The sequence below is a fragment of the Ooceraea biroi genome, chromosome 5 (genome assembly GCF_003672135.1).
Source record: "Ooceraea biroi isolate clonal line C1 chromosome 5, Obir_v5.4, whole genome shotgun sequence".
Classification (NCBI taxonomy): Eukaryota; Metazoa; Arthropoda; class Insecta; order Hymenoptera; family Formicidae; genus Ooceraea; species Ooceraea biroi.
Genome location: NC_039510.1, coordinates 15,564,908 through 15,587,985, shown reverse-complemented (window position 1 = coordinate 15,587,985; position 23,078 = coordinate 15,564,908). Strand labels below are relative to the sequence as shown.

Genomic DNA, 23,078 nt, shown 5'->3' with positions numbered 1-23,078 from the left:
TTGACCAATGACGTATCTGACAAATGGCTAGCGCCATATTGCTGCGTATTTCTCGAGTGGCTTCACGTTTGAGGCACATTTACACGCAGCGATACCACGTTGGTACATAAAAGATTGAAGAAAATCTAATCTCTCTTATTTTATCTTGCGATAGCTTTACATGCAATTAAAAAACACAGGTTTTTTATAATTGTTTCTCAGCAGGCGTATACATAGCTCGTAACCATAAACTATATGAACACTTGATCTAATTTGTAACGCTATCATGCGAATCATATTTAATGGTAGTTAGCGCTGGTGTCGAAGTGTGGTTGAAACGTTGGGATATACAGTCAGCTTATTTATTACAAAAATTATTTATTACTAATTATTTATGAGACAGAATCACAAAACAATCAGAAATGAAGACGGCGCCGGATCCGATATACGTACAGGTATTGCGCGTCATTTTATTACAAGGATTGTACATACTACGTGTCGTAACATAACCGGCGTCGTACCAAAAATTATTTTTATTAAAAATTGTGCAATCAGTTGGACAAATTTACTTTACCTTATCTTTATTCATTTTCCCTCAAAATATTATTCTCTGCTCAAGGAATTCGTTGTTTTTGTACTTTCAGGAATTTCTATTTAAACAATCGAATACCTCTCAAGTATTTGATTTCAAGTCTCCCATTTCTGCTGCTTGTAATCTTCTCGTGGCTGACAAGAAACGAGGACTTCTTTACATAGGTCATGATGATAGAATTACTGTGTTAAAACCAGCAGGAGAAAACAACGCAGAATGGAAGATAGAACTCCCATTGCCAGGCGCTATATCAAAGATTGCAATTAATTGTGATTATAATTATGTTGCAGTAGCCATAGCACAGAAGCCTACAATATTGATATATGATGCCCAATCACTAGCTAGAAATGTATGCACATAGCGTGTTTTAGTAAAACTTTTAAGAGTATTTTATTACCATGTTTTGCTTAATACTGCAGATATGTGAGAGAAATTAGAGTACTTGGTTACTAATTAATATAATAATTTTCAGAATCTTAATCTGTTACTTGAGATAACATCGTCGAACAAGCACGATAGTTATGTCACAGACATACGATGGAATCCCACTATACCTACGATGTTTTGTACCGTCACTAGTGACTGTACCATTGGCAGTTTCCAGTTAAAAGTAGAAGAAGGAAATTCCGTGTCAAAAGTATCTGTACATTCAAAAGTGTCAAACGAGCCACAGGCTTTGTGCGCAGCATGGAGTCCCAAGGGCAAACAGGTGGCCGTGGGCTGCAGGAACGGAGACATCGTACAACTGAAACCGGACACTCTGAAGGTTGCTCGAACGATCGCGGGTCCCTCGCCGTCCATCGGAGAAGTGATTAGCATCTTGTGGATCAGCAACTATCAGTTCTGCGCCGCGTATTCGAATAGTGAGCGGCACATCAACGTTCTCATCGTCGACGCGCCCAAGGGGGAGGCAAACGCTATATTTACCTGCTACGAGGACATCACGTACGGGTGCGTCGATGCCGAGGAGGCTGAAAACGTCCCTCGTTATTATTTCGAGCACGTGCCGGAGTGGGGACTTATCATAGCGGGCAGCAGTACTAGCAGCGAGATAGCCGTGTTGGGCACTACGGATGGGGGCGCAAATTGGAATCAATGGCAGTTGGTAGACAGCGGCAGAGCTCAGTTGCCTCTAATGAGAACTACAGAAATTTACCCAGTGGGTCTAGCTGTGGATAAATCGGCCACTAATGTATTACCATGGGGCACGGACTCGACGTTGCCGTATCCAGTTCCCATTTTGCACATACTCGGAACGTCTGGAAGATTGTGTAGTTTTCACATGGTTAATTTGGCGCCCAACTGTCCTGCCATTAATTCACCTCCCACGGAAATTGTCGCGACTCCAGCTCCATCGCATCCTGTCGCACCACCTGCGGAAATGTCGTTTACTATGAACGCCGCGGTAACTAGCACACCACGTCCGAAACAGCCGGAAGTTATGCCGGAACGTCCAAAGCCCGCTGCCGTGGCAAACATATTTGGCGAGTCTCTAAAAGCGGCAGGATTCTTTCAACAACCTGTCGAGCAGCCAATGGAGCAACCGAAACCGCAGGATGAAAAGCCTGCGTTGATCGCGGTTGCAAAACCGGCGATTGTGCCGAAAGAAACGCCAGTGCCAGAACCGGCGAAATCGGAAGTTAAATTAGCGGTAGACAAGGAAGCCAGCTCGTCGCAGGCAGTAGAACAGAAAGCTTCTATAGATGATGGCATACGAATGCGAGCTTTTCTGCAGGAACAAACGATGTTCGAAAAGGAATTGCGAAACAGGCTGCAACCGCAAGTGTGGGAATGCGGCACGGATGAGGAGAAGAAGCGGCTTGGCGAGATATCCACCGTCATAGAACAGTTTCTGAGGGATTTAAAGGACACGACGAACAGTTTGTCCAGCGATATAGCGTACTTGAAGGCTTTATTGCTCCAGTCATTTGCATGGATCGAAGAGACGAAATCGAAAAACGCAGCGAGTGCTGAGGTCACCAGTAGGAACTGCAGTGAAAACAGTAAAATAATGGAGCTACAACGATGGTACTACTACACGCAGTCGCAGCTTAATCAAGTCGGTAAGATATTGGATCTAGAATGGTCGGAGCATAAAGCGCAGGAAAAGACAAAGATGAAAATCCCTAGCTTAGAATTCGTCTATCAGAATCTCGTGATACACAACAAGATTTTTGCGAAGGAGAAAGAGAAGTTAGAGCGAATCTCGCGGCGATGGAAATCTCTCAACCGTTCATTACCATATAATGTCAATGTGTCAAGTCTCAATCGCTCGATGGCGAGTCTGCACGTGAGCTCACCGAAATTGTCGTCTACCATTCGTGGAAAACCCGACGTTATAGATGCCCGCTGTACAACTATCGCCCTGAAGACGCTGAGTTTCACGCACGAGAAGCAAGTCAAGTTAAAGGCATTGCTCATCGAATCGTATCCGAGAATCGTCAAGCCGGTGAACCCGTCACCGATTCAGGATCGTTTAAAGGCAACGCTGTCTACCCTGGCATCCCTCAACCCTACGGTTGCCGAGGCTAAGGCAAAAGCTGAATCATCGGTTGTTAAGCAAAGCGTCGCTACCAACAAGCAGACAGTCGAGAAGCAGGTCAAATCGCAAAATCCTCTCGCTTCATTGAACAGTATTGTTGCAAGAATCGGTTCGTCCGACACCAACGGCATCATACAGAACAAGTCTCAACAAAAGCCGCTTCCCGCGACCGCTCCTTTCCCTGCCGCGATTTCTACCAAACAGACGGACAAAAAGCCTACTGTGGCAGCAGCTACCGTAGCACCGCAATCTAAATCGAAACAGGATCTTGCCATTAACTTCCCATCGTCTATTACGTTTGGCACGTCGACGCAAAAATCTCAAGATGCTCTCTTTCCAAAATCTTCTCTTATGGATACAACTGTCAGAAGCAATAAAGAGCCAACGACCAACGATAATATCCCTAGGGCCCCAGAGTCTTCTTTATTTTCGACTGGACTATTAAAGGACGCGCTGTCAACGGAATATCCGCTGAATTCAGAGACCGCTCATATGGGAATCGCTCGTAATCTACCATCGCTGTCTGCAGCATCAGCTGTGAAAATGGATAACGCTTCTACGTTCAGTTTTGCTACGCCTAACATGGCCCTGAATTTGGCGAAAAATACGTCCCCCAGTATGGCCCTCGATACGGCGATGTCCTTCGCCTCGAAACCCATGACACATGCTCCTGCTGCAGAACTATCCACGACGACGGCTCAAATATCGGTGCCAGCACCGATAAAGCTATCAGCTTTATCGTCTGCTTTGGGATCACCTGGTTCGTTGACTCTTTCATCGAACAGCGCGGACGGAAAAATAAATACCATCACGTCTTCGATGAGCTTCGCTGCTGTACCCGCTGCACCCGTTGCTACAACACAGGTTCCCACGATGACTGCCGTTGCTACACCCATTACAAATATCGGCAATATTACTGTTAGCCTCGTATCCACGAATTCCATTCGCAAATCAACGCAGCTGTCACCTGTCGCAGATAATATCATTATTGAAAAAGTTACCACACCTGAAGTGAAGGCACTCAATTTCGGAAGCATATCTGCTCAGGCTGCAAGCCCATTATCCACGGCACCGATATTTGGCGGTCAAACTATCGCGAAGAGTATGATTCCAGAAGCAACGACTACGTTACCTGCCACAACTACTACCTTCGGCGCGGCCGCTTTCCCGTCGATCGCACCTCCTTATGGAACGTCAACCTTAGCACCGACGGCATCAGTGTTCAGTGGATTCACAAATACATCTGGCGGCGTTACTATCACTCCTATCCCCTCGGCGGCACCTGTCAGCAGCGCTGTGTCTCCTTTCCAGAGCTCGCTGAATAAGCCGACGTTCGGTGAGACTACCATCACCAGTATGCCGGCCACGAGTTTCGGTATCAACTCTAGCAATACATCCGCGGGCACAATCTCATTTGGTGGTCTTACGACGACGACGATGACAACGGCAACAGTGACGACGACGATGGCGGCAGTTTCGCCGGCATTCGGCAAAAGTCCAGTTGTCTCTTCACCGTCAAGTACACAATTCCCGAACGCTCAGACACCTGCGTCAGCGAACGTCTTCGGCAAGCCGATAATCAGCCCTGCATCGACACCGTTCGGTAATACCTCAGGCTCCAATGTGTTTTCCAATATACCCGCTACATCCTCGAGCACCTCTATGTTCGGAGGCAACAACATGAATTCAGTTTTCGGCTCAAGTCCGCTGTCTTCCACGAGCGGAAACATTTTCGGTGGTAACACGGCGGGATTCGGTACGCCTACATCGGGATCTATATTTGATACTAGTGCTCCGAAACCCGGCGGTATCATGTTCGGTGGAGCGACGAACACAGTACCTGCTTCTCCGTTTGGTAACGCGACGAGCAACGCATCACCAGTGGCAGCTGGTGCTTCCGCTACGGACGCGAATGTTTTCAGGTCTACCGTGACTAACACATCTCCCATACAGCAACCCGTACTTAGCAGTCCATCCGCTTTCGGACAAGCCCCTGCCTTTGGCGCTAAACCAGTCTTTGGATCATCACCCATTTTCGGAGGCGCGAAACCTGTTTTCGGGGGTGGCTTTGGCTCACCTCCTGCATTCGAATCTTCCGGCATAGGTAAGTGAAGCTTACATCACAACCTTCACAGAATGTATAACAGTTGAAGTTCTAAAAAAAATAACGCGAACAACTTTTTCTTGTATACTTTTTAACTCTTTCCCTCAAATCTGATTAAAATATGCGTGTAATGCTTCAATTAATTTTATGAGGAAGAAATGAACTTCAGATGTAAGCATATTCATATTATACTTACGTCGTATAACAGGATTTGGAAGTCCACCCGCTATGCAAGGCGGTTCTACGATGGAAAATATGTCGAAAGTTTTCGGAGAAGTAGCGGGTAACACTACTTTTGAATCTTTAGCTAATCAATCAGGTGGCCTCAGTTTTGGTAGTTTAGCTCAAAAGAATCCAGAGCTAGAGAAACCATCATTCACTGCGTACGTAATTCTTGTAATAATTTGAAAAAAAGCAGAAAAATCATATGGAAGAAATTAAACAAATAATTATTTCATTTCAGTGGCAGTTCATTTTCCAGTTGGAGATAAGTACAATTGTGGTGGGTTTAAACCTTTTAAAATCATCATGCATCATTTATTAGGAATAAAGAATTATATTGTTACAATCGCATAATTGTTTTATATCCAGGAAGATGTACTTTTTATGAAAAACAAAATTACGCTCTATTACTATCTTGTACTGTTGTAATAAATGAAAAGAGAATTAGGTTTTATAATAAAACATTTTCATTCAAAAATGTACAAATAGTTGATTTTCCACGCTCCACCGATAAACGCTCCATCGACTTCTCTCGTACAATAAAATTTTGATAAAGTCTTTTTGACGATACAAATCGGTAAATTCACTTAAATTATATATTTTATTAACAACAAATCATATGGAAAATATTGTATCTTAATCTATAATCTACATCTAGACTCTATATAAGGTAATTATTGTACAATACAATCATATACCTCTTTTGATGGCTTTTGGTGCAATTGACACTTTGGTAGGTTTACACAGATCAATCACGCACGGATCATCTAAGGGAGGATGCGTACAAATCGAAGACGAAGGTGCCAGTAGTGCCAAAGAAATTTCCACGTTGCAGGGCTCCATCCATACTTGATGGGATAGAAGAACTGTCGTTCGCAATCTGTAATCCTTCTGTTCGACTTGTTGTATACGTAGGTCTGACTGTCGCGGTAGCAGTAATTGCACCTGCTGATCCGGGTGCCTGAGCTTTATTCGCAGAGTACTGGGATCGCGTAGATTCAATATTTTGGCATTCAGGGGGATGCCCAGTAAAAGACCGCCGGTGAATTTCAATGCTGCGTCGGCGTCGCTTCTCGGCTCGTCGATTTGTGCGCGACAGAAGCGCGTCGTCGCCGACGGTCTGGGCAGTCGTTCCTCTCCCTGCACCATCGGCGTCAGCAGCAACGGGAGCAAGAGCCTCATCAGGGAACCTGGCTTTACGTCCGGCAGAGTCGGTATCTGTAGGACCAGCGCCCTGGAGAACGGCGGCAATCTCGATGTATCTTGAGGTAAAGCGTCAGCTTCCGACAGGAAATGGCGGGCCAACGGTAACGCGCTACGAGTCGCGCCCTTTGTTATCCTGACCAACTCTATAGCCAATGCTTTCAACCACATATCGTTAGCCAGAATCATCTCGTTCTCGCCGAGTCCGCTGAATAAACGTTGCAGCCTAAAGACACGAGACATGTCGATGTTCTAAGCTTTTGTTCTTAATTAGCATTATATAGAACATGTCAAAATTGCTTTTTAGATATATCAATAATACGCACTTTTGTGTATGCTGAAGAAGAATGGACACATTATTGCTAGTGTTCGGTACTGGACTCGCTGAAATCGACGTCGTCGACGACACGGAGAATTCTTTGAGGACAGACTTCAACAACAGCAGGCATCGAATGTACAAGGCGGTGAAGCGCGCTGCACCTTCCATGTGATGATCCATCTCCGCCAAGCAATCGAGATCGATAGCTGCGGCCTCCAAAAGCTGCGTGTGTACTCTGCCCCCTGGTCTGGCGTTCTCGATTCCAATCACCATCTTCTCTAAAAATTGTCGACCGCGTTGATCTCGGCTCTCTTCGTTATCCATGTCTTCTGTTTTAATCCCGCAGCCGTTCGTGAGCGCTGGCCGCAATCGCGGGACCAAATGCGGCATTGTATCGCGCAAATAATGATAGTGCTTGGAAGCGTGCTCCGTAAACAGAGCGTGCATGCTTGGGCAATGCAACGCCGCGTTGAATATCAAAACGAGCACGCTTGCATCTGTCATAAAAAATGAAGAGTATTAAATTCAGCTGTAAAGATTGTCTTACACACTAAGATCGTATAAAAAGTTTACTCACAGGACGGTTCGTCCACATCTGGCTCGGGTGTGTCGAAGAAGGGATGTCGACCGAGAAGTTGCGGCACTAAAGGTAGTGTCAGGTATGGATGCGACGCGCCCAACGCTGCCAAGCAATTCCTAATGCTTTCTCTGTCCTGGGGGTAGCGCGTTAAGTTATCTAACAAACGGTTCACACACATATAGAGACAATTCGTGGTGGCGAGATGACTCGCAGCCAACATGGAGTGCAACCCCTCTCTCACTTCTCCCGAGAAATCTTCCAGTGCACCCAAGATTGTCTCCAGCTGATCTTCCTGCAGGGTTACACTTGCTGACATTTTTCTTAAAGATTCGATGGCCCTCAGCCTGACGTTCTGAATCTCATCGTTGAACATGTCGACCATGAAATCTAATGCAGTTCTAGCTATACTCGGTTGTTCCAACGAAAGCGTGCAGAGTGCCTCAACGGCCGCCGTTCTTACCTGAAACAAAATTTATTTTCGGATTAATAAATCGTAGGAAAAATAGCAAATGCCGCGGAATTCAATTGTATATTAATTTTTGATTACAAATTGATTAAAACGTAAAAATAAACTCGGTTCGACATCCAATGTAATCCATGGAATACCTCCAAGAATTCATCTTCTAAGCCATGAATAAATGCCCCACAAGATCCACTTTTTTCTTCAACTTCCGGTCTGTCTGCTTCAACTATCTTTTGCTTTTTGTCTAACGCTTGTTCTATGTAACGACGCGATACGCTTTTCATTGTTCCTAAAAGGGACATCGCCGAGGTTCTTACACGAGGCGACAAATCACCCATAAGACTGCAAATTTGCGAAAAAGCACAGTCTATCATACGTATATCCTCCCCATCCGATCCAATAACGATACTGTAAAGATATATCGAAAAGCTTTAGAACAATGACTAATATATAAAACGCATTTATAAATATAATTACGTTACTAACTTCTCTGGATATTCTCTGCCCAAAAGCCAAATGAGTTTCAGAACAACCCGACGTACAATTTCATAATCGTCACGTAGAGCCGCACAAGCTTCTTTGAAGAAACTCGCTGGCAGTCTGCAACCTCTGTGCGAATGCAGTTCTGCCATGGTTTCAAAAGCTTGGGCACGAACCCTGGGATCTTGAGAGCGGGCGTAATTACCAATTAATGTTAAAGTATCATCAGCAGTATTTGCTGTTAAATAACGTCCAATGATAGAAAGACATCGTGTTTGAACACCATGCCATGTGTCTGGAAGATGCTCCTGTGCAACTTCCAATACTAAAGTTCTGAAAATATTTCTTTTATTTATTTATTAATAAAATATTTTTCTTTCTGATTTTAATTAAGGGGTAAAGGTATACACTTTATTTTATATGGAACTATCCCTTAGAAACAAATGAGAAACAGAGAATGATAATTTTTATATAATACATGTACCTGTGATAATCACCCAACTTTAGCAATGTTGCCAATCCTTGACTTTTTACTCTGTGTGATTCCTCATTTCTTAGAAGTTCAGCTGTCTCGTTCACAATTTTCGCCTTTTCTATTATGTCGGGTGTCACTTCTCCCAATTCAGCGAACACCAAAAATATCTTGGCTCTAATTGTAGCTTCGTTCTCAACGGCGAATCTTTCTGCCAGCTTTCTTACAGCTATAGGCACATCCTCTGGTGCTATATATGCTATAGCATCCGAGATACGAACAAGAAATTGTAAAGCATCATTTCCATTTTTGCATTTTTCAAGGCATTCTATGTAAGCTAATGCCGAACTACTTTCAGTACAACTCTTTGTACCAGTCGTCGATGATAGTCTTAGAGTCTTCAATCGTTTGGTTGGTGGTTCATTAATGACCTAGACAAATATTTTATAGCCCATGAGAAACAACTATTTTACTCTGAATTTTATGTATATATATATATATATATATATATATATATATATATAATGACAATCTTATTACCTGACTCTGTGTAAATTCTGCTAATACTCGTTTTTTCATTAAAGCTGCCATTCTTAATGAATATTTTATCCGTTTATCAGGATACAAGAAATAATAAAAATACAAGTATTCTCTATTGAGTGATTAAATAATTATTCATATTATATATTACAAATATAACATTGTTAAATTAAATCAAGTATAGTCTAACAAATATACACTTTCTTTTTCTCTTTTTATAAATATTTATGATATGGAGACGTAACACAAAATTTTCACTTTCTTTACTTTTTGCTTTTTATTTAGTTCAATTCAGTATTCTAACCTGATAAGTCCTACGTATTCTTAAAGCCTTGTGTACGATGCAAGAAATTCGCAGTTCTTGATCCTAAAGAGAATTATGTGGCCAATCAACTTGTAACTTTAATGGAAAGACTGCAAGTTGATTGGCTACACAATTCTCGGATCAAAAACTTGGACCAATGTCAAGCATCGTGTACACAAGGTCTCAGACCATGGTCATGGTTGATCATCAGTCTACTCCGATTGAGATTCAGTACAACAATTTAAGTGAAATAATTTGTCGAGAATAATTATTCGATTATAGTTGTGAGGACAATTTGATCAGGATGTCGATTGATTTCTCAATTGTACCACTCGTTGCAGCTTCTGCTGTGAGTATAGGTACTATTGCAAGGCTGCTAAATCCGAGAAAATATTTACCAACTGATGACAATATGCCAAGGTAAATATTTCTTGCTTCTTGCAAGCTGCTTGTAATGTCTTACCTATTTTTAAGATTACATGCTAATTTTATTATTATTAATAAACAAATAATATAAAATTTTTTAAGGGACTACAGAGGCCTTGCGTATTTGTTAAATTTCAATAATGAGGTTATGTCAGTACTTTTTTCACACGATAATCCAACAACGCATATATTCACATTACTAAATGATAAACAATATGTAAATATCACAATAAAAAGTTTTCAAGAAATAATGGAGAAGATTGATAGATGGGATGTTATTAAAAAGACTCTAGCATCCTTAGGTATATTACTTATTATAATTTACTAAGAACATTTCTAGCAATTTATAATTGCAATTACTGATTGAAAATTTGTTGCTGTAGAAACCGATGCTATAAAATATTTAGAGCAGCAGGGTGATGCTGAAACAGCAGCAGATAAAGTAAATGATCAAGATCAAGATATGCTTACCTTAGGTTTGTAATAAACAGTTATTTTTCTTTTTGAATTCTGCAATAATTACATTCACATTACATACACACTTACAATTCATGTTTTAGCCGATATTTCTAGATTAAAGCAGGGTTTAGAAGTACAGCATTACGATGCATTCCTTTTATATGCGGACGAGGATATTAATTTCGTGAACGAGATGGTAGAAAAGCTTGAAACAGAATATCAGTTGAAGGTATTACAACTAACTGAGCTACGTATAGCTTGCGACTTCATCTTACACAGATTCAATTTAAACTGAATAATATTATTGTTTTCAGCTGTGTTTAAAAGATCGAGATCTAATCAACGGTGTATTTGAGCACGATGCAATAATGAGATTAATATCTGAACGATGTAACAGATTGCTTATTATATTATCACCTAATTTCTTGAAATGTTCAGCAAACAAATTTCTTTTAAGTTTTACTCAAGCACTAAGCATAGAGAAACGACAGAGAATACTCATACCATGTATATATGAAAGATGTGAAGTGCCGCTTCAATTAAGATATATATATAACTTGGATTACAATTGTAAAGGCTTATACGACTTTTGGGGCAAATTGAGCAACAGCATAAAAGCTCCAAATTCCAGTTGTATTACAAGGTAACATAATTTACCTAATACGTACATAGCGATAATTTATTCATAATGATCCATTATTTTGAAAGTGCACAAACTGAGCATAATCTATAATTTTATAGCTCTGTGAAACAAGAAACTGCAAAAAGTTTTTCTGACGAACGTATATCTCAGCCTGCAGTTCAAGAAAAAGAAGCATTAAATTCACAAGAGAAGGTCGAATACAAAGTGGCTATAACAAAAATGGATGACACGCAAACTGTGAATAATAATAGTAAAAAGAATAAGACATTATTAAGATGGATAAAACCTTTAGGAAATTCGAAGGCGAAACAAACTAAACAAAATAGCCAGTTAATTAAAAAACCACTTGACAGTGTGTCATTAGAACTGGACAATTTACCATCAGTGGACAATATGGACAGTTTAAGCGATTTAGATATACCTGAGAAAAAGAAACATTTTTTTAACAAGTTTAAAAAGAAAAGGAAAGCAGAGAAAATTGCTATGAAGATCTGATAGCAAATCTTTAATAGTGAGAACATTGTATATGACACATTCCATTTTATGTGCATTTAATATATATTTTATGTACAGAGAGAATATTGAATATCGAGTGTGTAAAGACTAAGAAATTTAATATAAAAAACTATTTAAGAACATAGGAAGTTTTAAAAAGAAAGTATATGTACATATGTATAGAGTTTAACGTAGCATTTGTATATTTTCTTAAGAGATAAAGTTAGAAACAACTCATCAATTTAGTTTCTGTAATATTATATTCCAGTAAGTTTTCTTGTGAGTTAACTGTTAATTATTTTAAGTATTTTGTAAATGTGATACGTCCAATATTACTGAATCGATCGCGAGAACGCACGAAGCAAAAACTAGATTTAATCCTGTTTTAAAAAAAAAGCGAACGAGTTTCACACAATATCGTATAATTGCAAAACGAAATAATTACGTCGCTAATAAAAACTGGCATACGCAAATGCAAATCTTGGTTGCTTGCCCATTTATCATAATAAACGAGTTCTGTTTTTGCGCTGCTCCGATTGCGGTATCGATGCGGCGACGTTGGTAATGTGCGATCGCGGCATAGTGACTTTCTTGAAGTTGCCGCCGTGTTCCCGCGTGGCGGCGCCCCTGTACGCGCCTGATCGGTGGCGATCGCGGAATGGGATTCCAATATGGCAGCGGTCGTGACAGCAGCACAAGTCAGTGTCGCGGAAATGTTTTGAACTCGCTGAGCAGGCAACCGCGACAACCGGTCGACGTGCGACGCATAGGTCAGTAGGACGACGTGTAAACGCGTCGGCCGTGTCTCATGTCGGGCGATCCGTCGGTTCGTGTCAAGAATAGCGAAGCGGGCCGTCACTCGCGGGACGGCTCGCGACTTCCCCTTGCTGCCGCGCGCGCGGATGTGCACGCTCGCCGCGATCGCGAGATCAATCGCACCGATATGCTGGCATAGGTTACACCCGACCGGTGCTCGCCCGGGCGCGCCGGCCGCGACGTACGGAGCGTTCGGCGCGTGCGACGACGCTTCCGCGCCGCTTACTTACGCGGCTACCGCGGTTCCCGTCCTTCATAACGCGCGACGCCGCGTCGCGCTACGCCTCACCGCACCGCGTCCCGATCCGCATTGTGTACATTTACGACGTGCGTGTTGCGTTATTATTTCCCTCTCTGCCAATCGCACCGACTTGTGCGCGGACTCTCGCTCCCGCTGCTCTCCCGCCCCGAGCGCGTCGCCTCTGCGTCAGGTGCGTGATTTGGCCGCTCGTGCACCACTGCGTGAGTGCATGCTTACGTTTATGCGTCTGTATGTGTGCGTGCGTGGGAATGCGTGAACGTGTGCGTGACTGGGTACGCGTGTGCGTCTGTACGAATTTGTTTTGAAAATGTCGCTTGCACTTAACCCCGCTTTCCCCGCTTTTCCGTCTCCCCTGTCATTGTCTATCGCGCGGTCGACTGTCGCCGCGTGTGCGTGCGAGTACGTGTGCGTATGCGTGCGTGTTTGTGGGCGTCAAGAGTCCGCTACGCGTTGGCGCTGGTCCGTCACGGCTTCGCCCGGCTTTTCGACCTGTCTTCTTCGCCCCCCTTCCCCGTGTGACGACGACACGCGTGACATCGAGACGCGCGACCGCGTCGGGACCACGTCGAAAATACCCGTGAGCATGGTGACACCCAGGCCCGGCGACGTTCGGTAAGTCCATAACCTTACTTCCACCGGCTTATTTTCGATCCGAGTCTGCACCTGGACGGTGCAGGTGTTTTCGGTGAACACATGGCAAAAATCATTGTTCTTGCGCTCCGATTACCGTTCGCAGTTGCAGAGATTAATCCTTCACTCCTAAAACACACGAGAATAGGAAAATATTCGTTTGTATTGTCGATTAATTTTTAACATTTGCTGCTATGCAGATTAATTCGATGCTCTTTTTCAAGAAATTAAGATTTTTATTTATTACAGATACATAATAAATATCAATCTGCGAATTGTTTGCTACCATTTTCTAATATTTTCCTCCATCTATCGGGCAACTGATGAATCGCCTCTCGAAAAAAGAAAGTAAATAAAGACTCACCAGTTTCTTCAAGAATTAATTTGTACGTCTAATATTTAATGCAACAACCACGTTACGATAATGATACATCAATGACAGTATCGTGTAACGTATCTGGTATCTGTATTACAAACTATTATTGTTCGATATCTGTTCTAAACTATCAATTCTATGTAAGGTCCAAATTGTAAATCCATTACATATTTCGAGGGATTACTTTCTGCCTATTAAATGATTTTTATCTAGAACACCATTTTTTTCATATATGTCATATACTAATCGATTCCATCTTAAAAGGAGTAAGAATACCTATATAAGAATAGGTATTATATATATACAGGGTGTTTCCTAAGTAAGTAGACAAACTTAAGGAGGATATTCCTTGGCTTATTTTAAGAAGAAAAGGTCATATAAACATATGTCCTAAACTGCTTTGTTTTCCAAAAAAAGTACAGCACTGCAGTATCATGGCTGCAGGTGGACATTTTCAGCAGTTACTGTGATGTTATTATTTTTCTTTTTAGTTACTATTTTCTTTTTCGTTATAATTTTTCTTTTTGGTTACTATTGTTTTTCATTTGTTTCATTTGCAATAACACAAACTGTTCTATAATAAACGAAAAGTGAACGAAAACAGTGATGTACTTTTTTTTGGAAAACAAAGCAGTTTAGGACATATGTTTATATGACCTTTTCTTCTTAAAATAAGCCAAGGAATATCCTCCTTAAGTTTGTCTACTTACTTAGGAAACACCCTGTGTATATATATATATATATATATCGTATTAATATGCAGATATTTCGAGCGAGAGATATCGATAATCTCTTTGATCTGTATTCTCCAATTTAAGTTTTATGAAATGCTTGGAAAAAGAGAGAAAAAGAGACACAGAGTAGATACTGCTATTTTCGCATTTTACGTTCCAACCAAAACATCTTTGTTATATATATATATATCTTATATTCAGGAATGGCAAACGCGCGCGCGCATTATCAAGAATGCTAGAAATGCTATTGTATATCTTGAATTTCGATACCTTTATTGCGTTCGCGTTACTTAATGTTACGCGATTACGCGTAGGAGGATCAGATTTCATACGTGATATTTGCAGTTAGGAATACTACCAAATTTCATTCCTTGATTGCATGCACAGCTATTATTCTTTATTTTTGGCACCGTTGCAAGCATACGATCATGCTATGTTCGTCGTCGCGAAGAACGTAAATAATGAACGATCCGCTCCAAAGAGTTTCTGTCGTATTTTCATTCAACACCGTATTAGATTTTGCTCCATTCCGACTATATTCCGAATTGCGCTGATAATTCCGTTTTGCACGATTTTAAGATTCTACATCCTCGTATAATAATTCCATAATTCATATCAACTTCTTTTAAAATTCTCTTCGATCAGCCATTTTTGTCGTTTCTACTTTCTTTTCTAAATCTTCCTTGAATGAATTTAAATATTTTACACAAGTATTTTTTAGAGGTTTAATTCGTCAAGGATTAATTATTGCATAACTTATATGTCTTGTTGAAATGCTATTCCATTTATTTCAGCGATAGTCATAATCGCTTCCGGTTGCTCTTGATACGTGGCTACATAGGAACGGATGTAATTCCGTGATACATGCTTGTTTTCACGTGTTTCATCGTATCGCACTTTCGTAGCAATCCCTGAACATGATACTAGAATTTTAATCTCGTGTACGTAATGTGAAGTTACAACTTCTTTTATGCGACGTGTTTATTGAAAGTTCGTACATCGATTTGAAAAGATCGTGAATGGCATGTATTGAAAAGGACTTTTAAGTAGCAATTAAATCATAAATCTATTGGGTCGTCCGGAAAGTTCGTGCCGATTTTTAATAGATGGCGTTGGAACATGTCTGAATATATCAATGTTATTGAAAACACACGATTTATATACATATGCTTAAAGGTGACATTTCAACGCATCTTTAGGAAAAAAGTTGTTTCAGATTAATTGATTCGTGTCAGTTTTGTACTCTTTTGAAGATGGAAGAAAACAAAGAACATTTTAGACACTTGATGCTTTTCTATTACCGGAAAGGCAAAAATGCCTCACAAGCAACAAATTCGATATGTTCTGTTTACGGAGAAGGCGCTTTAGCTGAAAGAACCGTACGTAAGTGGTTCGCTAAGTTTAGAGCTGGTGATTTTAACCTTAAAGACCAAGAACGCTCGGGCAGACCCTCTACTACTGATGATGACCAACTCAAGACACTGATCGAGAATAACCCGCGCTACACGACACGTGAATTAGCAGAGATACTGAAAATATCGAAAACCACTGTCCACGATCATGTAGTGAAGCTTGGTTACGTAAGTCGCTGTGATGTATGGGTTCCGCATAATTTGGCCGAAAAAATTTAATGGATCGCATTTCCATCTGCGACTCGCTGTACAAGCGCAACGAAAACGTACCATTTTTGAAGCAATTAGTGACGGGTGACGAAAAATGGATCGTTTACAACAATGTAGAACGAAAAAGATTCTGGGGTAAGCGAAATGAACCAGCATTAACCACTCCGAAAGCCGGCCTTCATCCAAAAAAAGTCATGCTCTGTGTCTGGTGGGATTGGAAAGGAATCCTATATTATGAGCTCCTACCACACAACCAAACGATAAATGCAGATAAGTACTGCTCGCAACTGGACGAATTAAAGACAGCGATTCAGGAAAAACGTCCAGAATTAGCTAATAGGAAGGGCGTCGTGTTCCATCAGGACAATGCCAGACCTCATGTTTCTTCGACTACCCGACAAAAATTGTTGGAGTTTGGCTGGGATGTGCCACCTCACCCACCGTATTCACCAGACATTGCACCTTCAGACTTTCACTTATTTAGGTCTTTGCAAAATTCTCTTAGCGGCAGGAACTTCAACTCTTTGATCGACATAAAAAACCACCTTGAGGAGTTTTTCGCCGAGAAACCTAAGAAGTTCTGGGAGAATGAAATCTTCCAGTTGCGTGAAAGATGGACAAAGGTTGTGAAACAAAACGGTGCATACATAAGACAATAAATATTTATTGACATAAAAAAATGTTGCCTTTGAATTTTCCTTCAAAATCGGCACGAACTTTCCGGACGACCCAATATTATTCGTAGCCAACTGAACTTGTGTATGTATTATAAGTTTTTACTTTCGCAGAATATTTTGATTCTGTTTATTTGCCGACATATATCTGTATAATTAGCTACACACTGCGCAAAGACACTGAAGTAAAACTGAAACACGTAGACTTGGCTTAAGAAACTTTATTACTATTTATACCTAATTACGAGATCAATGAGAAATGTTTCCACATAAAATTAATTTATATCTATTACATTTTTTAATATTGCGCAAATTTTATAATTCCAAGAAAGCTACGAATTATTATTTTTTCAGAAAAAAATGTTATTTTTTCAATATGACATAATGAAAGAGAAAATGTGGGTGGAATTCAATTTTCACAAAAGCGGTAAAAGAAGAAACGTAATTAAGTTCAAGATGTTTAATCCCCGGTCTCGCGAACTTCGATGAAACGAAGCAAATTTGATCTGACAGTCGCGAACTTCGATAAGTTCGATGAATACTCAAACTTCTAACAACTTTTTACTGCATTCCTATAATTGTATTTCGCGTTTGCCGTCGATCAGTTAGAAATAAATTATACTCGAGTCGGGAAAATTATTTTGCTTTTAACGTTCCAGATACGTGTATCTGGTGTATGCTATTTTCAACTTTTTCTGAATAATTAATGAAGGATACGGAAAAGAAAATAAGAAAGATGTCGACGAAATTTCTTCTTTGATTTATTTATGATTGTCCTATTTTAATGTTGTGACGAGTAAACTCTTTCTTAGTGGTTATTTAAGATTTGTCGTTGTGTTTTTTTATTACAGTACTCGATGCAGAAATTGTAATCTTGCAATCGGATAATAATATAATTATTTCATAATACGTAACAATCGTTTTATAACGAACTGATTATACGAAGCTTTGTTATAAATGTTTCGCTCTATTTTTATTTTATCTATTTTGATCTCGCAAATGATGGCAAGGAAAAACAATTTGTAATTAGGTCAGGTATGAAATTTACACCTTAATGGATCTTCACACTTAATCTTGAGTAAACAATTCTCCGTTCGCCTCTACACTTTTATAGTCGCTGCAGTGTTATCATGTTAATGTTATGTCGCACGATATAGGTGAGAATGTAAATGGAGAATATATCGGAAATATTGCTCATATTTCTTAGGACGCAATTTATTAAAAATATATCGCTCAGCGCATTTCTCTCGAACTATTTTCAAAGTATCTAAATATTCCAATTCTTCATTTCTCTACCGTACTTCTGTGCTTGCAACGTGCATGAAAACGTAATACGGTATTGGTATTGGAAAGATTTGCTATACTTTACTCTCCCGAATGTCGACGGTGATCTGTTACGTCGCAAATACTGAAATTTTTGTCTAATTAAAATCTTTATTTGCGATGATACATTTCATCCAACGAACGATAATTCTTGCCTTTACGATTGCTTTCGTCTTTGTATGCATGACCTTCATTACTAAAGTATCGCCAAATGAGTCGGGCTCCGTGTCTCGGTGCCAAATGCACAATGAAATATGATTTGCTGAGTAGCTTGTGTTCTTTGATCCGATTGTTGGCATCGAAAATTCGCCATCGCGATCGGAATTTAAGACATCAGTGACATAAACTTTTATATAACTCGCGAGTTATTCCCTAATTCGAACGTGGTATATCGATATTATCGCGGTACTTCCTTCATACCTATTTTTATCTTCGCAGCTGTACTTATTAGGCGATCTTAGATGGTAATCATTTTAAAGTCGCACACATGGTTCTTTACACGCACGTGTTGTGCAATTACATACACGAGAGAGGCAGAGAATTGGCTTTTATATCTTCGAAGTTTTTAAATTCAATGATACTTTTTGCGTTTGCATCCGAATCTTTCGCAGAAATATTTATGCAATTCTCGCGCGCAGCTCTGTTAGAGGTGACGGTAATACGCAAAAATGGTAACGATTCGAAGCAGCGAATATGTCACGTGGGTCTTGTCGGTTACACAATCTTCCGTGTGGAATCAGTGCATCAAACCATCTTGGCATCATTTCACGCTACGTTTGAATTTCTTCATCTATGCTCGCCAGAATTGTGTTAAAATACGATTGTTACTGCGAGAGTACTACGATTTCTGAATTATATTTCGCCATTTTTTAAGCAAATTATTTCATTACTCTACGTTACATATGTAAGAAAAAATATATACCAGATCGTATAGGAAATACTTTATATCGACTGGTTTTCGTTATATCACGTTATCATTGAATTTGTTCCTGTCGACGGCGATATTTAAAAAGCAATGCTTGATGAAAAATGGATAACTGGAACTTCTATGGATATTTACGCTTGTTTTTCGTATGTTTTGCGTATTCTTTTCAAATCGCGATATTGCTTTTTCGTCAATACCTACCGGACTTTTTCCTTGCATTGTTTCATGCAGAACTTTGTCATTCAATGAACTGTGCAGTTAGAAAAGCAAAATTTATTTATTAAAGAGATATGCAAAAAGTACTAAATGCGAATAGTATTTTTAGAAAGATTTTTAATATATATAGTCAATATGAAAAATTACTAATTGGCCAATAAACAGTGAAATAATTACTGCATAATTACAGCTCATAATTACAATCCATTAATTACATGCAAGCATATATTTCCTATTAATTATAATTATAAAATACTCTTAGTGGAGGACTGCGATGAAAATAATCATAATTTATAATATAATTAATTAGTTTGTATAATAATATAATACTAATTTTTATGATGTACCAGATAAGCACAATGAGACAAGAAGTATAAAAATATCGAAAACATGATCTTCGTATATAAATATTATAAAACAGCAAAACATTAAACAGCTTCAACGAAGAAACAAGTTGATTAATGAGACTTTAATCTTCGGAAGCGTACATAACGTTCAGCATCCAGATCTTGACAAATGATCTTCGATACGCTAGACGTAACCTTTACACGAATCAAATAAAATAAACGCAGTGTGAGAATACGGTATAAAAATACAAGATACAAGATAAAAACGTATCTGGTTTGATTGCTTGCTTGATACATTATAAAGAGTTAACTAGTTCTAATGCAGAGATTGATAAATTAATTGTGCATAATGAAAATTACGTATAATGATTGCTCAATCAGACGTGCGATGTTCAGCACTCCTATCTGTACAAATCATCTTCGATATAGTCATGTTACCTGCATGATGATGCAATTTCTTCGTAAACGGAGATCCCCGTCGTGTCAACGATAGCGGTTGCGGTTCGATCGGACAATTACGTCAGAGATATCGATCGATTGGATCATCGGGAATATTGTGCACATGCAGATCACGTATACGTCTAGATTATTATATGCATTTTGTGGATTAGAAATATTGCGAGATTCGCGCCAAGCATGCAGATGAGGCAAGAAAAATGAGTGCGACGAAAAGCCAAGGTTGCTTTCGTCACGCGCGTTCTATATGAAGGAAATGTTGAATATCACGCCCTACTGCTGGAAAACAAGAGAACCTGTTTCTTCTCATTAACTCGAGAATTGCGACGCGAATTAGACGGAACTAACTCTCTAATTAAGAACTCGCAATTTTGGACACAATCTCGGCGTAAAACGAAAGAATTCACTTCGAAAAAATAAACCATGACGGAAGCGCCTCGATAATGCGTTTTTTTCTGCAAAGTTACATAATAATTTGCGAGTTTCTTGACATCTGTGTGCTACAGATAATACATGATTATTATTAATAAACATATAACAATATTATTAAATTAGTAATATAAAGCATGGGATCTTAAGAGGGTTTAATTTTGTTTCTTAAATTGCAAGATTTTAAAAGGAGCAATAAATTATAATTAAAAAGATGAAGGAATATGTGCGGTTTGATGTTCTGACGAATATCAATGGTTAAGCGGAAATTAGTACGTTGTTAGATATAATATTTTATTCGATTAGTACGTATGCATATATAGGGAATTGAGAGGAATAGGGCATGAAGGATATTTTTATTATGCACGATCATTTGTATTATGCACCTTGACCTTTTCCCTCAATGGAAAAGCGATTATGGCGCGGCAAAACAAAGCTTATCCCACCCTTCATGCAGATGATATAGCTCCCCAAATCGTTTCAATTTCCGCTACTGCAAACTATCGGTTTCAGAATGCCGCACACACCCTTTTATAAATTTTCCTCGCATTGTTCTCCCTTGTCCCGTTTGATTTAGATGCAAAGTAGATAAGGTTCGCTATATAAACGTTGAAACGTTATGTAATATTTCACAACGGATAGAAATTTACTTTTGTATCAAACATGACGCTATTTTTGTATTGTAATCCACCACGAAATCGATCTGTATTGGTTGACCACTCTCGGAACACTTTATTTCTCGAACTAACGGCACGATATTTTTATATTTGACTACACTTTCGAATAGAAAAAAATGGCAGAAAGTCAGATCACGAAGAACAATGCATTATGTCTTGCACGGAATAAAGATTGTTGGCAATCATAAGACTGGGCGAGAAAGATCATTGCGAATCATTAGAATTCAGAGTAAGCCAAAGAACGTTTGTAAGAATTTAAAGAATGATGTTTTTAAATTCTTCCATTTAGACAGGATATTCCTCAATATCGAATATTATCATTAACATTAAAATTTTTCAACGGAGACTGCGATACTTGAACACTTAATAAATGAAATTTCAGAAGTAGTTTTTTTAAAATGAACGTATGCATGTCCTCTTGCAATAGAGCTTATTATAATGCAAACGCACGTCTATTTTTATCGAATCATTTAATTGAACGCGCATGCAACGTGAGCAAATTTTCCAATTACGTAATGTATAATAATGGCAATAATGCAAAGTAAGCATCAACGGGATCAGCACGAACAGTCTGGGTGTGTCGAAGCGTGCTTCTCTACGCAGCTGTTTTGCCAATTAAAATGCTAGTTGCAGAAAACGAGCCAATATCTTTCTCTCTTGAATTACTCTATTGTCAAACCAAAGAGATCCCCTTCTTCAAGTCACAAGATTTTTCTTATTGCCCCCCATTTCTCGATGGAATAATTAAAACGTATTATAACTGCGAGCTTTCGTGTCAGTTACCATTGCTAAGAGTGTCCTCCAATCATGAAATCCAATAGGGGCGGCAAGGTAAAAGAACTTGCGGTATATAAAATATAATAACCTTATCAATTTATGCGTGACTCTAGAGTACGGGCTCTATGAACGTTCCTTCTATGAACCGATAAGCTCTGGGCGGTGCGACATTATTCTCAGGATATAAGTTATAGACGTGTTAGTGCCGGCGATACGAGCACGGATGGAAGGAAGGTATAGGGACGACAAATGATAATACTTCACCTTGTACTTCTTCCGTGTATCTATATCCAGCCCATCCGGCCGCTGTGTTCACCGCTATTGATCCATTACGGAACGCGCGCTATGTGCTGAAACCTTTACGTGTTAGCTAAGGCTAATGGCGAGAGCAAAAAAAAGTGTTCCTCATTTATGTTTATCGTGTGCACGAAGGGCGAAGGGCGCCACCACTGCTACCGCCGCCCCCGTCGTCTTATATCGTTTCATCAGAAAAAGGAAAGGAAAAAATTTGATCTCGAGCTGCAGGTAGTCGTGCGGCAATTCCCTTTGCTCGACTTTAGATAGGCCGAACGCGCGGGTACGCGCCGCGGGAAAAGCTTTTTCTCTCGTGTCTCGTCGTGCCATTGATTAAACGTCAGCTGTCGGGGAACACCTGACATAAATATCGAGATATCGGGAAATGTATCTGCGCGGCGAAGTATCCGGGGTGTCTTACTGATATAAATGATGAATAATCGAGGGGTTGGTCACTAGCGGTTATAGTGTACAAAAATTACCCTTGATACGGATTACCTTTAAATTACCTCAGATTCCTTAAGATTACCTAATACTACAACAGTTCGATCACATAACTTGGCAAAAGTTTCAATTTACTGTCAAAATTCATCAATGCCGTATTTTCCGTATTGATTTCAGCCGGTAGTTCCCTCGATGATTGTTCAGAATTTTCCATTTTGATCGATTTCGATAATAAAACTAGAAAAAAATAATA

The 23,078-nt window shown here is 39.8% G+C and overlaps 5 protein-coding genes across 5 annotated transcripts in view; 4 read left to right on the top strand and 1 right to left on the bottom strand.

Moving 5' to 3' along the window:
- The first annotated feature begins 104 nt into the window (after positions 1 to 104).
- Positions 105 to 5,911, top strand: LOC105286461 (nuclear pore complex protein Nup214). The gene is made up of 5 exons (XM_011351422.3): positions 105 to 434; positions 624 to 920; positions 1,044 to 5,217; positions 5,426 to 5,600; positions 5,681 to 5,911. Exons 1-5 carry the CDS (start codon positions 402 to 404, stop codon positions 5,706 to 5,708), a joined length of 4,707 nt encoding a protein of 1,568 aa, XP_011349724.1. The 5' UTR covers positions 105 to 401; the 3' UTR covers positions 5,709 to 5,911.
- LOC105286528 (integrator complex subunit 4) lies at positions 5,889 to 9,821 on the bottom strand. Its single transcript, XM_026969938.1, has 7 exons — positions 9,497 to 9,821; positions 8,969 to 9,387; positions 8,491 to 8,817; positions 8,148 to 8,412; positions 7,539 to 8,001; positions 6,969 to 7,458; positions 5,889 to 6,868 (listed from the first exon to the last, which is right to left on the bottom strand). The coding sequence occupies exons 1-7, from the start codon at positions 9,545 to 9,547 to the stop codon at positions 6,130 to 6,132; spliced, it is 2,754 nt and encodes a 917-aa protein (XP_026825739.1). The 5' UTR covers positions 9,548 to 9,821; the 3' UTR covers positions 5,889 to 6,129.
- Positions 9,822 to 9,975: 154 nt separating this feature from the next.
- Positions 9,976 to 12,291, top strand: LOC105286460 (myeloid differentiation primary response protein MyD88). Its single transcript, XM_011351421.3, has 6 exons — positions 9,976 to 10,220; positions 10,329 to 10,528; positions 10,610 to 10,702; positions 10,787 to 10,914; positions 11,000 to 11,328; positions 11,427 to 12,291. Exons 1-6 carry the CDS (start codon positions 10,105 to 10,107, stop codon positions 11,821 to 11,823), a joined length of 1,263 nt encoding a protein of 420 aa, XP_011349723.3. The 5' UTR covers positions 9,976 to 10,104; the 3' UTR covers positions 11,824 to 12,291.
- Positions 12,292 to 12,428: 137 nt separating this feature from the next.
- LOC105286458 (neurocalcin homolog) overlaps positions 12,429 to 23,078 on the top strand; it is a 121,042-nt gene continuing 110,392 nt past the window's right edge. The window contains exon 1 of the mRNA XM_011351418.3: positions 12,429 to 13,070. The gene's annotated coding sequence lies outside the window, so the exon portion shown is untranslated. The remainder of the gene's footprint in view (positions 13,071 to 23,078) is intronic.
- The window catches only part of LOC105286457 (neuronal calcium sensor 2), a 101,956-nt gene continuing 91,942 nt past the window's right edge, over positions 13,065 to 23,078 (top strand). The window contains exon 1 of the mRNA XM_011351416.3: positions 13,065 to 13,513. The gene's annotated coding sequence lies outside the window, so the exon portion shown is untranslated. The remainder of the gene's footprint in view (positions 13,514 to 23,078) is intronic.

What these genes read in the sequence shown, in the direction of transcription:
- LOC105286461 (XM_011351422.3), top strand. Translation starts at nt 402, where the DNA reads ATGAAGACGGCGCCGGATCCGATATACGTACAG. An exon ending in ATTCGAATCTTCCGGCATAG is followed by an intron (nt 5,218 to 5,425) that starts GTAAGTGAAGCT and finishes GTCGTATAACAG; the next exon opens with GATTTGGAAGTCCACCCGCT. An exon ending in GAGAAACCATCATTCACTGC is followed by an intron (nt 5,601 to 5,680) that starts GTACGTAATTCT and finishes ATTTCATTTCAG; the next exon opens with TGGCAGTTCATTTTCCAGTT.
- LOC105286528 (XM_026969938.1), bottom strand. Translation starts at nt 9,547, where the DNA reads ATGGCAGCTTTAATGAAAAAACGAGTATTAGCAGAATTTACACAGAGT. An exon ending in AAGTTGGGTGATTATCACAG is followed by an intron (nt 8,818 to 8,968) that starts GTACATGTATTA and finishes AAATATTTTCAG; the next exon opens with AACTTTAGTATTGGAAGTTG. An exon ending in GGCAGAGAATATCCAGAGAA is followed by an intron (nt 8,413 to 8,490) that starts GTTAGTAACGTA and finishes ATATCTTTACAG; the next exon opens with TATCGTTATTGGATCGGATG.
- LOC105286460 (XM_011351421.3), top strand. Translation starts at nt 10,105, where the DNA reads ATGTCGATTGATTTCTCAATTGTACCACTCGTTGCAGCTTCTGCTGTG. An exon ending in TCAAGATATGCTTACCTTAG is followed by an intron (nt 10,703 to 10,786) that starts GTTTGTAATAAA and finishes TTCATGTTTTAG; the next exon opens with CCGATATTTCTAGATTAAAG. An exon ending in AAACAGAATATCAGTTGAAG is followed by an intron (nt 10,915 to 10,999) that starts GTATTACAACTA and finishes TATTGTTTTCAG; the next exon opens with CTGTGTTTAAAAGATCGAGA.